General features: G+C 39.6%; 1 protein-coding gene across 1 annotated transcript; it reads right to left on the bottom strand.

Annotated features, from left to right (window-relative positions):
• Positions 1-4,574: 4,574 nt before the first annotated feature.
• Positions 4,575-6,260, bottom strand: LOC138889394 (uncharacterized). The gene is made up of 3 exons (XM_070172699.1): positions 5,857-6,260; positions 5,342-5,759; positions 4,575-4,697 (listed from the first exon to the last, which is right to left on the bottom strand). The coding sequence occupies exons 1-3, from the start codon at positions 6,258-6,260 to the stop codon at positions 4,575-4,577; spliced, it is 945 nt and encodes a 314-aa protein (XP_070028800.1).
• Positions 6,261-17,701: the final 11,441 nt, after the last annotated feature.

Here is a 17,701-nt window from a genome sequence, read left to right as displayed (position 1 = left end):
TTTAGCACTTCCTGTAAACACGCTTTTGAGAACTGGCATTCAAAGAACAGGTGTTCTATCATCTCTGGTGCATTGTCGCATATCTTACATTTTGTATCTTGAGTTATTCCCTTTTTATGCAATCTCACTCTTGTTAATTATTAGACCGTGTCCTTCCCAGTCGGATAAGGGATAGGTTTTAGCTATTCTTAACTTGTTTCCTAGTGTAATTGTATCTCTCAATCCTTATTAAATTATATAGCCTTATTGTATATATTTGCATCCAAAGATTCTGTATCAAATGAAGAGAGAAACAATAGCAAAACCAGTGCTTTGACTTCTCTGTTTCTGGTGCTTTTACATGGTATTAGAGCCATGACGATCTCTTCTTCCGCCTCGAGTACTTCTTCTGCCACTACCCAGTCTACCTCTCTTTTCTCTTCTCCGACTTCACTTAGCCATGCTCACCACTTTATCTCCATAAAATTAACTACCACAAATTATCTTTTTTGTCGCACACAATTGTTGCCGTTTCTCCGTGGTCAAAATCTTCATGGATTTATCGATGGTAGTCACCCTTGCCCACCATCCCATGTCTCAGTTGCTAACGCCATAGGTGATGGATCCCAAACAACAACTATTAACCCTGATTATGCAGTATGGATCTAGCAAGATCAATTAATCTTGAGTCTACTCATATCCTCCCTATCGGAAGAGACACTTCCCATTGCCATCGGACTAAACACTTCGAAAGCAGTTTGGGACGCTCTTGAGGCTGCGCTATCTTCTCCCTCCAACACTCAAATTTTGAGCCTTCATATGCAACTTCAAAACCTGAAGCAAGATGATCTAACTGTCACACAATATCTACACAAGGCAAAACTGATTTCGGATGAGTTGACTGCTGCTGGACACCCCTTATGTCTCGCAAACCAGAACATCTACGTATTCAGAGGATTGCGTTCAGAATTTAAAGATATTATCACTACCTTATCGGCATGACCTCAACCAGTTACTTTTGCCGAATTGCATAGTCTTCTTCTGAACCATGAGTTCATCAATGGCTCATCACTTTCCAACCTCTCAATTTCTACGCCGCAACAACTAGACTCAATCCAACATCCTTCAGCAAACTTGGCCCACAAGAATGCACAACCTGATCGTTCATACAACAATAATACTAACAGAGGTCGTGGAAGGTCCAATCGGGGTCGTGGTAGCAGAGGTGGTCGCTTTAATTCTAGAAATTATTCCACCTATAATCAACCTTGGAAGTCCACCGGCCAGCGACAAAAATGCCAAATTTGCAATGGCCATAACCACACTGCTCCGAATTGCTTTCAACGTTACAGCCAAGTGACTAATCCAGCGGCTTATCTATCGCATTCTACTCCAAACGCACCTTCTCATCAGTGGTTCCCAGACACCGGGGCGACGCATCACATCACTCCTAATCTCACCGCGTTTCACTAGATTGAGGATTATAAAGGAACAGATCAAGTTCATGTTGGCAATGGTAATAGTGTCCCTATTCATCACATTGGTAATGCCATTCTTCCCTCTCCCTTTCGACTCTTTCGTCTAAATAATATTCTTCATGTTCCCGCTATCACTAAACATTTACTCTCTGTCCAACGTTTTGCTCGTGATAATAATATTTTCTTTGAATTTCATCCCTATCATTTTATTGTGAAGGATCGAGCTTCCAAGACATCACTTCTTTCAGGCAAGAGTGATGGGGGACTCTATACTCCACGGTCATCTTCTACTCCCAAGTCTACTTCACCCTCGGCTCTTTACCCTATCAAGGCATCTCCATCTTGTTGGCACCTTCGACTAGGACATCCTCATGAACAAATTCTTCGCCAAGTTATTAGGACACATAAATTGCCTTGTACTAGTTCTAGTTTTAATTTTATTTGTAGTGCTTGTCAACTCGGCAAGTCGCACAAATTGTCTTTACCTTTGAGCATCAATAAAAGTTCTTCCATTTTACAATTGTTATATGTCGATGTCTGGGGTCCAGTACCCACTCTTTCATCTCAAGGACACATATATTTTCTAGTATTTGTTGATGATTACACGAGCTATTCTTGGGGGTATCCTCTTTCTCGCAAATCTGATGTGTTGCCAATATTTAATCTATTTCGTACCCTCGTTGAAAGACAATTTAATACCAAAATTAAAGCAATTCAATCCGATTGGGGTGGGGAATTTCGATCCTTATCACCTGTGCTTAGTCAACTTGGCATTGCTCATGAAGTATCTTGTCCTCATACTCATAACCAACAAGGCAAAGTTGAACGAAAACATCGCCATGTGGTTGAAATCGGCCTTAGCCTTCTTGCCCACAGTTCAATTCCCTTTCGCTATTGGCAATACGCACTTGAGTCTGCTATTTTTCTCATTAATCGCCTTCCCTCAGTTACAACTCGTGGTATCTCTCTGTATGAACTGGTCCATTATTCCAAACCTGACTATTCTTTTCTTAAGGTCTTCGGTTGCTTATGTTTTCCCTACCTCCGACCTTATAATAAACATAAGTTTGATTTTCGAATCAAACCTTGTGTTTTTCTTGGCTACAACTCAACTCACCTCGGGTATTGCTGTTTGGATCAATCCACTGGACGAGTCTATGTTGCTCGACATGTTCGCTTTGATGAACATACCTTTCCATTCGCTAAACCATCGATCCTTGGCCCTGCACCCAATCAGTCTCCGTCTACTGCACCTTGGGCTTCCCTTCTAGTTTTCGTGTCTCCATCAATGGTTGTTCACCAATCCTCTCCCGTTGGAGTTCTTCCTCCAGTGTTGCCTAAACCTTCTCAATCACCTCCTCCTTCACTAGTTCATGCTACCATTAATTCAGGAGACTCTTCTTCCTCCTCCTTAAATCCCGATCATACTCCTAGTCCATTCCCCATATTTAGTCCCACATCTTCTTCACATTCTCCCACTCCACAACCAACTTCCCTCCAAGGTGTTCCCAACACGTTATCCCCCGGATTACCTCTTGTTGTCGACTTAAGCAGCTATGATATGTTCCCAGATTCTTCCCCAGCTTCACTGCCCCTTCCAACCCATACCAATAGGCTCAAAGCCCTTCCTAAATGCTCACATCATATGGTACTTAGGAACATGCCCCCATCCTCTAATTTGGCGACTACCTTATATTCATTACCCCTCCTGTATATGAGCTGTCTAGTTTCACTGAAGCTTCCAAATATAAAGAATGGCGGGCTGCTATGTCATCTGAAATAGATGCATTACTACGGAATGATACTTGGTCATTGGTTCCTTATGATCCCTTAATGAATGTTCTTGGGTGCAAATGGGTATTTCGCGTCAAAAGAAATTCTTCTGGTGCGATAGAGGGCTATAAGGCTCGCTTAGTCGCGAAGGGGTTTCACCAACTTGAGGGCCATGACTACTACGAAACGTTCAGTCCTGTTGTTAAGCCGGCTACCATTCACATTGTTCTTACCTTGGCAGCATCTTACAATTGGGTTTTGCATCAATTAGATGTGTAAAATGTCTTTCTCCATAGTGAGCTTCAATAACAAGTCTTTATGTCACAACCTTCTTGCTTCATACATCCTCAGTATCCGAATCATGTCTGTAAATTTAAGAAATCCCTCTATTGTCTCAAACAGGCACCTCGAGCATGGTACATGCGTCTCCTTAAGTTCCTTCTCACTGCTGGGTTCACTACTTCAAAATTAGATACATCCTTGTTTATTTATCGAACTCATGGTGTAGTGGCTTATATTTTGGCCTATGTAGATGATATTATTATCACTGGAAACAAATCATCCTTTCTAGAAAGCATGCTCTCAAAACTTGGTGCAGAGTTTTCAATTCGTGACCTTGGTCCCTTAAGTTTTTTCCTTGGAATTCAAGTCTCTCATAGATCTGCCGGTATCACCCTCTCTCAGGAGCAGTACATTACTTCTCTTCTCAAAAATGCAAATATGCAAAGCTGTAAACCACTTTCCATACCTATGGCAGTGAACTCGAAGCTCCACGTTGGTGACAGTCCCCTATTCCATGATGCCACTTTGTATCGGAAATTATTGGAACCTTACAATATGTCACACTCACTCATCCTGACATTGCCTTTGTTGTCAACAAAGCTTGCCAATATATGCATAATCCCACAGTCAATCAATGGACTACAGTTAAGCATATTCTACGCTATTTAAAGAACGCTCAACATTTCTATTTTCACATTCCACGCTCTTCCACATTGTTTCTTCAGGCTTTCACTGACTCAGATTGGGCAGGGTCCCTAGATGATCGTAAGTCGACTGGAGGATATGCCATCTTCCTTGGTGATGCTCTTGTTTCATGGTCTTTGAAGAAACAATGGACTGTGGCTCGATCCTCCACTGAGTCAGAATACATGGCACTCGCTGATGCTGCGGCATAGCTAACTTGGATTCAGTCTATCCTTAATGAGCTTGGGTTGCACCTTCCCAAAGCTCCTATCTTGTGGTGTGATAACATTGGTGCAGCCTACCTCTCCATTAATCCAGTCTTTCATGCTCGCACAAAGCATGTCGAGATAGATTTTCATTTTGTTCGGGATAGGGTCGCTAAGAAAGATCTCCTGGTACAATTCTTGTCGTCAAAATATCAATTGGCTGATGTCTTGACAAAGCCGCTTTCAGCTGCGCGCTTTGAGTTTCTACGTTCCAAACTGAACGTGTCTTCGCCTCCTTCAGTTTGCAAGAGGAGTATTAGATTGTGTCCTTCCTAGTCGGATAAGGGATAGGTTTTAGCTATTCTTAACTTGTATCATAGGGTAACTGTATCTCTCAATCCTTATCAAATTGTATAGCCTTATTGTATATATTTGCATCCAAAGATTCTGTATCAAATAAAGAGAGAAACAATAGCAAAACCAGTGCTTCGACTTCTCTGTTTCTGGTACTTTTACATTAATATTCTCTCATGTCCAGCATATGAAGTTGTGTTTGGGAACATTTCCTTTGTTCCATACCCAGTGAGTCCAAGGCCAATTCTCCATGTTTCCTAGTCTCCAGAGGTAACCATTTTTAATGGTATACCTTCCATTCCTTGCTAGCTATCCTTGTTCAACATACCCCTCTGCAAACCTGTCCCTAATCGAGCATATTTTCCTCCAATACCAGCAACAATCATTAGGAGGTTTGTATTGCCACCAAGAGAGTATATGTGATATATCCATTTTACCCATAAACCATCTACCTTGCAAGCAATATTTCATACATACTTGGCTATTGCAGCCTCATTCCATACCACCCATTAGTGATTCCCAGGCCTCCCATTTTTTTGGTCTACATACCAAGTCTCATGCTACCAGTGGTGCTTTGTTGCTCACCTTCTTCCCTTCCCATAGAAAATTCCTACAAATTATTGTAATCTGTTTCATCACTGCTTTAGGTAAGAGGAAAATGGAAGCCCAATACGTGTGAACATGTATTAGTACTGAGTTGATAAGTTGCACTCGACCTGCATATGATAGGTGCATTGATCCCCATGTTTTAATTTTTGTTGTCATCTTGTCTACCAATATCTCACATTCTATGCCTATGAGCTTTTCAGTTGACATTGGGATACCCAAATACTTGAATGGTAAAGACCCCTTCTGGTATCCTGTTATGTCACATAAATCCACCAGGCATTGTTGTTCCATATTGGCACTGAAAATGTAAGACTTCCCTGCATTTGTGCATAGTCCTGAAGCCCTTGAGATAACTGAAGTCCTCTTAGCATCTGCAAAACTGACTGGTAGGTTCCTTTGCAGAATAGCAGAACATCATCCGCAAAACATAAGTGATTCAGCTTCAGCCCTTTACATTTTGTATGATACTCGAATCCTGACATACTTGGTACCCCTCTTCATTATTCTGGAAAAATATTCTATGCATATGACAAAGATAAGTGGAGATATTGGATCCCCCTGCCTCGGTCCACGTTTGCCATGAATATTTCCAAACAATTCCCCATTCAATGCTATATTGTGTTGTAGTTATGCAGCTCATCACCCATTTAATAAACTTCATAGGAAAGTTCATAGCATATAGCATTTCCTCCACAAACCCCCATTCTACTGTATCATATGCTTTCTTGAGATCAATTTTAATCAAGCAACTCTTGGTGGTGGCTTTCCTGTTGTATAATCTTACTATATCTTGAGAGATAAGAATGTTCTGCACAATACTTCTCCTAACTACAAATGCACTTTGATTGTCAGATATTAGATCTGGGAGGACTAGTTTGAGAATGTGACAAAGCATCTTTGGTATGATCTTGTATATTGTATTGTAATATGTATTGGCTTGTAATCCCCTACACTAGATGTATGTGCACTTTTTGGTATCAGTGTTATTACTGTGTTATTCATGCTTTAAACATTTTCCCCTTCCTAAAGAATTCTAACACCGCATTTACCACATCCTTCCCTACAATTTTCCATCTATCTTTAAAGAACTGACTTCCAAAGCCATCTGGCCCTGGTGACTTGTCTCCAGCAATAGCCCACAATGCTTCTTTTACTTCATTCTTAGTAAATTGTTCTTATAGTTGTGTTCTTTGCATAGCAGAAACAGTAGGCCCTTGTCTTATCAAGCTGCTACATACATGTTCCCTATCCATTAGATTGGTTCCCAATAGACTTTCATAGAAGGTATAAAAGCCTTAGCTATCCCCTCTAGACCATTTATGTGTTGTCCATCTGCATTGTCAATAGAGAATATTCTATTGGAGTTCCTTCTTGCTTTCATCATACTATGGAAATTTTTTGCGTTCATGTCTCCTTGAGTCAGCCACCGTATTTTGCATTTTTGCCTCAAGAACTGTTCTCTAGAATTATTCTATGTTTTGCATTCCTGGGACAAGATAGCTTGACATGTAGTATTCTGCCAGTCAATGCACAATTCTCAACACATTTCTTAAAGTTTCTTATCTCTGCAATTGTGACAGGACTTCCCATTCTTTCTTCCTTGTGTAGAACACATTTAAAATCCCTCATTATCGCCTAGGGGCCTTTCATCTGAACATAATTTCTTTGATTGCCTGCCATAGATCTCTTCTAAGTGCAGCATAATTGAATGCATAAATCATAGTGACATGTAGTATTCTATCAGTTGGATGTTGCTTGGATCCCTTTGCATTCTTTCCTGGCAATTTTGAAGTTACTGCATTGCCTCATATGCCTTCCTCTCAACCTCACTAAATCAATCTTTGTTCAGCTCTTGTAATGTATGTTTTATTTTGTGTAGTTTCCCCCACAAGGTCATACATTTTAGTGCCCTTCCTATCAGTCCTCCATCCTGACTTTAGTTTATCCTTGAAGCCTGGGGCCAAGCTCCACATATTGAAGTATTTGAACATTTTATTCTTCGGTTGCCTGCCCTTGTCCCAACTCATAATGGCTGGAAAATGATCAAACAACCATACATTCTTGTAATGTACTACTGATGTATGTAGGTTAAGACCCCACTCATCATTCACCATTACTCTATCAATTCTACTGAGTACTCAATCCCCCTTCCCCCTCCATTTTTCTTGTTTGTCCATGTGAAGAATGCTCCAGTAGATTTAAGGTCCATCGATGCACAATCCTTAACACATTTCTTAAAGTCTCTTATCTCTGTCATTGTGACAGGACTTCTCACTCTTTCTTCCTTGTATAGAACACAGTTAAAATCCCCCATTCGCCTAGGGGCCTTTCATCTGAGCATGAATTTCTTTGATTGCCTGCCATAGATCTCTTCTGAGTGCAGTCATAGTCACATGTAGTATTGTACCACCCCGTAATATTACGATGATGTTACGTCCTGCAATATTATATTACGATGATGTTACGCCTTGCAGTATTATATTACGATAATTTTACGCTTCGCAGTATTAAGTTACGACAATATTGCACCCTACAATATAACATTACGGTGATGTTATGCTTCGCAGTATTAAGTTACGACGATGTTGCACCCCGTAGTATTGTACGTTGAATTTGTCGTAAGGTAATTGACATCAGACCAAGTAAAAGATTATTTGGAGATTATAAGGATTATGCTATTTCACAAGTGATGAGTAAATTCGTGAAGGTGAAAGGGGAAACAAGTCAAAGAAAATGAATTTTCGTCAAAGTTGGGAATTTTGGGGTAAAATACGGCCCGAGCTAAAATATCTGGTATTTATGGACTAGTACCATACAAGGTACCACATGACCATGATAGTAAGGTATGTGAAAAGTGAGTGATATTTTAAGTAAGTGAAAATAATTTTTAATTATACGGATAATTGGTTAATTACCGGATAATGGGACATTACCCAATTAACGAAAAAGTGGATAAAAATTTATAACCCCCCCCCAAAAAAATACGTGGCAGCCATGCCACTTTTCAAATAAATGACTCTTAGTCATTTTAGAGTATGTGGCAACCTAGTATGTTGGTTACAAGACATCTCATGCCTAACATTTTCATTTCCCAACAACACTTTAAATTCTAAGACTTTTAACAAAAGCTTCCATAACTCTAGTAAATCATTTCTAACGTTTTTATTAAGAATAAGCTCTTCAAACTTCACCAAGACTTTTCTAACTCTTTTAATAGTTAAGGATACATTTTAATGTTATAGCTACTTAAGGGAAAATTGGGCCCAGATGGTCTTTGCATAAGAAACATTATTGCTTCAAGCTTTCATACATCTTGTTCCACATTTTGTCGCAATTAACGGGTGTTAAAGGATTGTTAAGAGAATCGACAGGTATGTTAAGGCTATCCCTTATTTCTTTTGGCATGTTCTTTACGACACAAACGAAACGAGCAAATGCACAAAAGTCATACCATGAAAGTTTGGGAGAGAGTGGTAGAAATGAGAGTGCGAAGGACGGTGTCTATTTCAGACAACCAGTTCGGGTTCATGCCGGGGCGATCTACCACAGAAGCTATCCACCTTATTAGGAGGATGGTGGAACAGTACAGGGATAGGAAGAAGGATCTCCACATGGTGTTTATTGATCTGGAGAAAGCGTACGATAGGGTTCCTAGGGAGGTCTTATGGAGCTGCTTAGAGGATAAAGGGGTCCCGGTTGACTATATTAGGGTGATTAAAGACATGTATGCTGGAGCTAAGACTCGGGTTAGGACAGTAGGAGGCGACTCTGAACACTTTCCAGTTATTACGGGGTTGCACCAAGGGTCTGCGCTCAGCCCATTCCTATTTGCCCTGGTGATGGATGCACTGACTCATCATATTCAAGGGGAGGTGCCATGGTGCATGCTATTTGCTGATGACATTATTCTAATTGACGAGACACGAGGCGGCGTCAACGAGAGGCTAGAGATTTGGAGACATGCTCTTGAGTCTAAAGGTTTCAAGTTGAGCAGGACGAAGACGGAATACCTCGAGTGCAAATTTGGAGTTGAGCCGACGGAAGCGGGAGTTGAAGTGAGGCTTGACTCTCAAGTCATTCCCAAGAGGGGTAGTTTCAAGTACCTTGGATCGGTTATTCAGGGGATCGGGGAGATTGACGAGGATGTCACACACCGTATAGGGGTGGGGTGGATGAAGTGGAGGTTAGCGTCGGGAGTCTTGTGTGACAAGAAAGTGCCACCGTTACTAAAAGGTAAGTTTTATAGAGCAGTGGTTAGGCCTGCCATGTTATATGGAACTGAATGTTGGCCGGTAAAGAACTCACACATCCAGAAGATGAAAGTAGCAGAGATGAGGATGTTGAGGTGGATGTGCGGGCATACAAGGATGGATAAGATTAGGAATGAAGATATTCGAGAGAAGGTGGGCATGGCCCCCATGGAGGATAAGATGCGGGAAGTAAGACTCAGATGGTTCGGGCACATTCAGAGGAGGAGCATTGATGCACCGGTGAGGAGGTGTGAGCGACTGGCTGTAGTGGGCATGCGGAAAGGTAGAGGGCGACCTAAGAAGTATTGGGGAGAGGTGATCAGACAGGACATGGCGCGACTTAGGATTACTGAGTACATGGCCCTTGACAGGGAATTATGGAGGTCGAGCATTAAGGTTGTAGGTTAGGGGAAAGTGTGAATATTTCTACAGCACAATAGAGTGAGACTAGCCAGTTAGGAGTTAGACTAAGAATGTCATTGGTCGTTTATTGATGCAGGGCTTTACCTGCTAGTTGTACTATACCAGCCATCTATTTCGTATTTCGTATTCTGTATTTCATATCTCTTATATTGCTGTTATTTTATTATGCATTTTTATGGTACTAATATATCGGCTCCTGTTTCTTTTTTGAGCCGAGGGTCTCCTGGAAACAGCCTCTCTACCCTTCGGGGTAGGGGTAAGGTCTGCGTATATATTACCCTCCCCAGACCCCACTTGTGGGATTATACTGGGTTGTTGTTGTTGTTGTATTTATGTACATTGACTCATGACCAGATGGAGTTATATACGCGTATATATGTATGTATATATATGCATATGGGATATGGAAAAGGTTATGGCATTATATAGGCAGCACCACCTGATCAACTGGTATACGTTGATGATTTTGCCCACAATGGCCGAGATGATATGATGGGATGCCCTCAGAGGCTGATGATGTTATGAAACATGTACCTATGCATGACATGACATTTATACGCATATGCATGAAACTATAAGTATTTTATGATTTACAAAGTTTTTCAGACTTACACGTTGAGTCAATTACTCTATATTTCTTCCATGTCTGTTATGTACTTATTTATGTGCCTTACATACTCGGTATATTTTTCGTACATACTCGGTACATTATTCGTACTGACATCCCTTTTACTTGGGGACGCTGCGTTTCATGCCCGCAGGTCCCAATAGACAAGCCGAGAGCCCTCCAAGTAGGCTATCGGCTCAGTGGAAGATGTCGGTGCGCTCCATTTGGTTCAGAGTTGCTTGTTTGGTTAGTATGAGTTAGATGTGCATTGTTTGGTACGGCGGGACTCTGTCCCGACCTTTATGAAAATGATATATTTTTAGAGGCTTGTAGACAGATGTCATGTACGTAAAAGATTGTATGGCCTTGTCGGCCTATGTTCCGTGTTCAAGTTGTTATTTTGGTCTTAGAGTCCCATATGTCTTATGTATAAGTTGGCATTACCTGTTGTATTCTACCTATTTCACGGCAGCCTCTCCGGCTCAGTTATTTATAATAGTATGACATAAAAAGATACGTTATGTTGGTACTCGGTTGAGTAAGGTGACGGGTGCCTATCGCGGCCCATCAGTTTGGGTCGTGACAAAAGTGGTATCAGAGAAGTTCTATCCTTGGGAGTCTACAAGCCGTGTCTAGTATAGTCTTGTTTATGAGTGTGTCATGCACCACATTTATAAGCAAGAGGCTACAGGGAATTTAGGACTGTCACTCTTTCTTGTTACTCTAGATCGTGTGGTAGAGCTCACTTATAAGAATTCAAATTCCAAAATTCTATTTTATTCGTAATAAGACGATACCTACATCCAGAAAGAAGGTTGGAAAGAGAGATAGTTGCGGAAGAGCTGAGTCAGTGGAATTCGATTTTTGTATGATGCCTATGATAAGTAAATGTGAGGTCTTTAGCAGATCATAGGTGTACTGAAAGGTGTAAGCTTTCTGATAAGAAGCCTTAAGGCAAGAATGCCTATCCACCCTTATGGTGAAAGACAATGAGAGATTAAGAAGATAAATACAAGTTTTAACAAGCAAAAGAAGCAAGATGAAGAAGGGTACGGGGTGCCTAGTTAATGAAGGTTAACAGTGTTTATAATTCAGGCAGGGGAACATAAGCTTTTTGAGTTATATTCAACAGTAACAAAGGTATGTACAATTGGTCACACCCATTTTAGCTATGCCTTGTGGGGGCTAACAGGTATAGTTAAGAGAAGGACGAGATATCAGGATCTAGCTGGGGTTAGGGTAACCCAAATTGATGAATGGATTGCTTGTATTAGTTGACATTACTGAAGGATATTGCAAATGTTCTAATAGATCACCTTGTGGACACCCAACTGGTGCACTCTAAAATATTACAATTAGATGTGAATACTAGCATGATAAAAAAAATCAGATGATAAGCACTGAAAGCCTGGAAGAGATAAATACTCGTCCCTATTGGAGCGAGGACGTTGAGCAACCCGAAGAGCCGATGAATAAATCAAGGAGAGCTAAAAGCGAAAGAATATCGTGTTGAAGTTTTCACAAGAAAAGGGATATGCAGAAATATTAGCAGAGTAATGAGAAGAGAGATAAGGAATCATTATGAATAAGGTGTGATACAAGGATAACGACGGTAGGAAAAAAAGAAAAAGAAGAAGAAGAAGAAGAAATGAGAGTATTACAGAGTCCAGTCAAGTGAATAAAGAGACGAGAGGTGACAGGCCTTAGGACAACAAAAGAGTATATGCCATAAAGTCATATCCTCATCTCAAGGAATAAGTTCGTGACTCTAACGTGATTACTAGAAGGGAGAATTAAACCCCAAAATAATAGAAATCGGTATGGGTTGGTGAACAAGATAAGCTAAACATGAATTTAGGGACTGAGTTATTTGATAACGATCGGCATCATGAGAATTTCATATTGCTTTCTGGCGATAATAGAATGGACAATGGAATAAGATTCATGAGAAATTTAGAGAATGGTCATTCAGGAAGACGCTTCCCTAAAGCAAGCAATGCGAGCAAAGTTAAGCTTAAACGACTGTATATGCTAGTTATACTAAATGTCACCATCGCGAGTAAGGAATTTTGTTATCCTTGGTACAAAAGGATTATCACAAGTGAGTAAAGATCATCGATGATGTGAAAGGACGCCAAAAATGAAGAGGAAAAATATCTATAGGCAGGTTGTCATAGCTCCAAGTCTTAGTACTCCCCTAAAGGGGGGAATATGGAATGATAAAGGAAGAATGAGATGAAAATAAGAAAGGGATGAGATTGCACCTATCCAGATGTTACAGATATGCTATGATTCCAGAACGTTATGTAAGCACGACGTCAAGAAAAAAAAGTAAGGGTTCTTGCCCGAGATGTTATTGATAGATAAGGAGCCAGTACGTGAGGTAAGTTAAGACAAGGAAGTAACCCAAGAAAGATTACACGGAATATGGACATGAGAATGGGCTGATGAGCAGTTAGTAGTTGATTCAGGAAGAGCCTAATCATGACTAGACAAGAACTTACAGACAAATCAGTAGATCATAAAATATAAATGTCGTAAATCCCAACATGGAGAATTTAGTCTCGTAGTAATGTCATTATAATACTTGAGATATATTCAAATAGGAGTTGGGGTAGTTAAAGGTACTGTATAAGTGTTACGGGGATAAAAGAAAGTGCCACTAGAAAGGCAGTCAAAATATCAGTTCAAAAGCAACCCTATAAGAACAAGGGCATGGAGATAAGTAACTACTGATAAGTATAGGCAAGAAAGGACATCAGAAGGTCAGTCGAGTATACAATGTAGTAGGCTCACAACTTTACAAGAGTCAAAGGGTCTTCCCTAAGTACTACGACGAAAGACTAGCTGAGGAAATAAGGAAGAAGGCTTCAACCTCGGCACAATGACCTAAAGAGGAAATGGTCGTGTGATAATAGTCTCAAAACAACATTGTATGCACTCCCTAAGAAAGTGGCACCTACAGTGGATAATGAATAGGGAGTAAAATCAGAAGTGATATTCAGGATCATATGAGTTGTATGGAATTTCAAATATGTGGGCACTAAGATAAGCTAAGTATGGATGCAACAAGGGTGCAGAAAGATCAGGAAAAGTAATAGCTTACGTTTAAAGAAAGCTAAGATGAAAAAACTGGATTATTCGATCAATGATTTAGAGTTGGTTAAGTTATGAACGCGCGTAAGGGTTCAGAGTTTTATACATACAGCATATACAGCCATAGAAGATTCTGGTATATGTTAAAAGAAAGAAATGAGCCTAGGTTACAGACGAAGGATTAAGTTGTTAAATGATTGTATCATGCATATCCCATAGCGCCATGAAGGGCTAAAAGTAATAACTAACACCATGTGCCGCAGATCGAAAGATAGCTTAAAGCCTACATAAAGGTTGACCAGAGGAAAGAGAAAACTAAAGAGTTACATTAACTAAGTAAATTAGGAGTTTGATTATTGAACACAAAAAATTATGGACATAGTGATTGAGAACATAGTAGAATCACTCTTAATATTGAGGTGCAAAAGAGATAGCACAACAACCATATTCTATAACGACTCTACGATAAAGCCGATTAGAAAATACTAGCCTCATAAGAATTCAGTATGGAACTCCCATCGGATTGTATAGGCACCAGAGGTACAAGTATTATAATAGAGTTTTAAATTGTGGATATGAATTCTACCTATATGGAAGGAAGGTCATAAAGGAGATAGAAGACGTGATACGAAACTTTAAAGTACGTAAGGTAAAGGTAAACGACGTACGAGATGCAAAAGGTTATGAATAGTCCATACTTCGTGTCGCGCCCCCTTTTTTCCTCCATGGATAAAGTCCGGGTTCCGATGTTCATGTGGGTAATAACTCATTTCCTTTTGGGATTTGGGTATTTGAAGAGTCGCCACCTAACGAATTATGGTGCGTTAGGGCACCTAGAGCACTTAACTCTTAGACTAGTTTGCATTACCAGAGATATAGGGTAAGGGCTCGAAATAACCATGAGGGGAAGGTGTTAGGCACCCCTATCGGTCCACAACGATGGGTCCCGACCGAACTTATACTTATGAATTAGTCATTTTAACACACAAACAGTTTTAACACGTACTTGCAAGTAAAGGCATGTTTTGACATTCTAAGCACATATATGATTTAAGTAATGGAATAGGGAAAAAGTTTGAACAAGTTGCACATATATAAAGAAAAGTAAATTTATTTAAACAACGGGAGTTGGGAAAGAGGGGTCCTAGGTTGGTTAGCCTATAGGATCATACCCACACAATGCCCGGTAAACACTCCTCAATGAGGGGCTACACATGACATTAGTGTGTAGTCATCATATCCCTTACTACCCAATCCCCTCCCCTTGGTCATAGCCTAAAGCGTTCTAGCAACCTTGAAAGATACCCTATGCGTGCACTACACGTCCCTTCCTTGTGGCCCTGGAGGTATTTAAGATTTCTAATTTAGGTGGTTCTAGACCATCCTAAGGTATTTAAAGAAGAAAAGTCTAAGCGTCAATCAAAACAATTAGGACTGCATTCAAGAGAACAAGTAAAGGCTCACATTTACCTCTACAAACATAACAGATAACTGCACGTCTTCAAACAACAGTCTCAAATATTTAAGAGAAAACCTTAGAACATGATATCTAGGTGAGCAGAGATTATGCAGTATTGAATTAGAACCAGAGTGTCAAAGACCTGTTTAGTTGCCTACTGATTTTAGATAGTGATTATGAGCAGTTACAGATAACGGAACACAGTTTTACAGTTGCAGGATTTTTAATCATCCTATAGGCTTGCCTAGGTGCATAACAATGATGTCCTATGAACATGATATCTATATTGATTAGGAGTGCAGTAAAATGATTTTTAAACGGCAATTTGGATCCTATAGACATGATTTCTAACAATGTTAATTAAGGCAACGTTAAAACTTATTAAAGAAGTGGACAAATTAGTTAATTAAACCAATTCAGAATAAAATTAAACTATTTTTCTAACTAAACTGGTTTAAGTCCTATATGCATGATTTCTAATTGAGCATAAGTTAAAATAAACAGCATTCATTCAACCAATGTGAGACCCCTATAGGCATGATTTCTGTAGAGGTGATTTTAAGCCAATAGGCATGATCTCTATTATTAAAGCCATTTTAGATCCTATAGGCATGGTTTCTAATTGTGTGGAAATAAAGCAAACATAACAAATACATTTGAATCAACATGGACCCTATAGGCATGATACCTACCCAATTTGCCCAATATACATAACTACCCTCTCCTTTTCACTAATTACCCCACTGTTTGTTTACAAATAATTATTACAAGCCAAGAATTGAATGAATTACATAAATAGAATAGAAATTAAACAATATGGAGCCTGAAATAGGCTCAAGGTGATTTCTAAGCCTCCAGTAGTCTCAAATATCCAAAGTTCCATAGCAAAATTCATGTCTAGGTATGTCAGAGTTCCCTAAGGACCTCAAGGATCCCGGGTAGTGCTCACACCTAGACCTTTCTCAAATGACAGCTGATTATTGTGCAGTGTGGAAATGCCAGCCCTGATATGCCAGAGTTCAAAGAGATCTCAAGGTTCTCAAGGTAGTACACATATCAGAGGGGCAGAACCTAGTATTCTAAGAGTAAGTGGAAATGCATAACAGTTTGAAAGAGTTTAATAGAAAGGTCTTAAGACTGAAAAAGAGCTTCTGAAAACCATTAGTACTAAAACAGTTTGAGGGAAAGTGTAAAGAAACCAATTTGCAATCAGAGCACAAGTCATAGAACAAGTTTTAGGAACAACTTTCACACAAGGGGATGAGGGTTGGGAACATAAAGGGTACGCTTTAATGAAGCAGACAAACAACAAAATATAGAGAGTTTTGAGGGGGTTCTACAAATGCAGCAAAGATCACAGCAAAACATGCTGAAGACATCTAAACCACACAACTAGAATCATTTTGAAGAGATTGACTGACTTAGTAGGAGTGAAACAGAACAGTCAAGGACTTAAATGAGCATATTGGGCAAGTATTAACAATGAAGGCATGCTAATCATATAGAAGCAGAGTTTAGGAAAGACAGTAGTTAGTCCCAACATGCTGAAGTTGCATATGTAGATATGTTAAACAAGACAGCAAACAAGCAAGCATAGTAGAAACATGTTGATCACAAATTTGAGTAGGCAGGATTTGTCATGCTAGTTAAGCAGTAAACAGAAACAAGAATGGACATCAGGCCACATGAACTAAAGCAGTAAGTAACACATAGGTTTTGATTCTTAAAAACTAATTCGAAGCATACCTAGTTAAAGAATAAAAAATACAAGATGTGAGAAAGGCAGTGTGCAACTTCCATCCTTGGCTTGCAGCCGGCTAGAATGGCAAAGATCACAAATAGCAAAGAGAGAAGAAAGAGAGCCTTTTTTTAGTGAAAAAAGTAGTAGTTTTTGAACTATTGTATGTTCCTCAGAGGTTAAAATAAGAGGGAGCTTATATAGTAATCAAAAGCTTAACCAAATAAGGTAAGAGATTAATTAAGTAGCAATCAGGAAAATTCATGGAATCAATCACACATGTAAATCGATAAGTCTTCCCTTTAGTCAAGGGATAACCAATTAACGGTAAAAGCCTGATAGATATTTAGGGAAAAGAATCAAGTAAGGTTTGGGGTACAAAGTAGGTAATTAGGGGTAAATGAACAGAAGTTTCAATTAAGGAAACAATCAATAAGAATCACCAAATAGCAAATAAGGCAAGGGAAAAACTAATTAAGGAAAGAAATTCAATCAAACCGAGTAAGGAGGTAAGAATAAAAAGTTTCGTTAAGGAAAAGAGTTCAAATCAACCCCGGAAATAAGAACTTCAGAATAGTCAAGGGTTCAATCAAAGAGAAAATCACGCAAAGAGTCAGCAAGTCTCGCTGCCAACATAAATAAATCAAGAAAGAATAGTCAGAATAAACATAAGTATATAGAATCAATGAAAAAGTTGAACCAAGAACTCAGTAGAGGCATATTAGGGTAAGAAAATCACGAGACATCTAGATGGCTAAAGAAA

Source organism: Nicotiana sylvestris, chromosome 4, assembly GCF_000393655.2.
Source record: "Nicotiana sylvestris chromosome 4, ASM39365v2, whole genome shotgun sequence".
Classification (NCBI taxonomy): domain Eukaryota; kingdom Viridiplantae; phylum Streptophyta; class Magnoliopsida; order Solanales; family Solanaceae; genus Nicotiana; species Nicotiana sylvestris.
This window is presented reverse-complemented; position numbering and strand designations above follow the sequence as displayed.

What these genes read in the sequence shown, in the direction of transcription:
- LOC138889394 (XM_070172699.1), bottom strand. Translation starts at nt 6,260, where the DNA reads ATGCTTTGTCACATTCTCAAACTAGTCCTCCCAGATCTAATATCTGAC. An exon ending in TTCCAGAATAATGAAGAGGG is followed by an intron (nt 5,760 to 5,856) that starts GTACCAAGTATG and finishes TATTCTGCAAAG; the next exon opens with GAACCTACCAGTCAGTTTTG. An exon ending in TTCTATGGGAAGGGAAGAAG is followed by an intron (nt 4,698 to 5,341) that starts GTGAGCAACAAA and finishes TGCAAACTGAAG; the next exon opens with GAGGCGAAGACACGTTCAGT.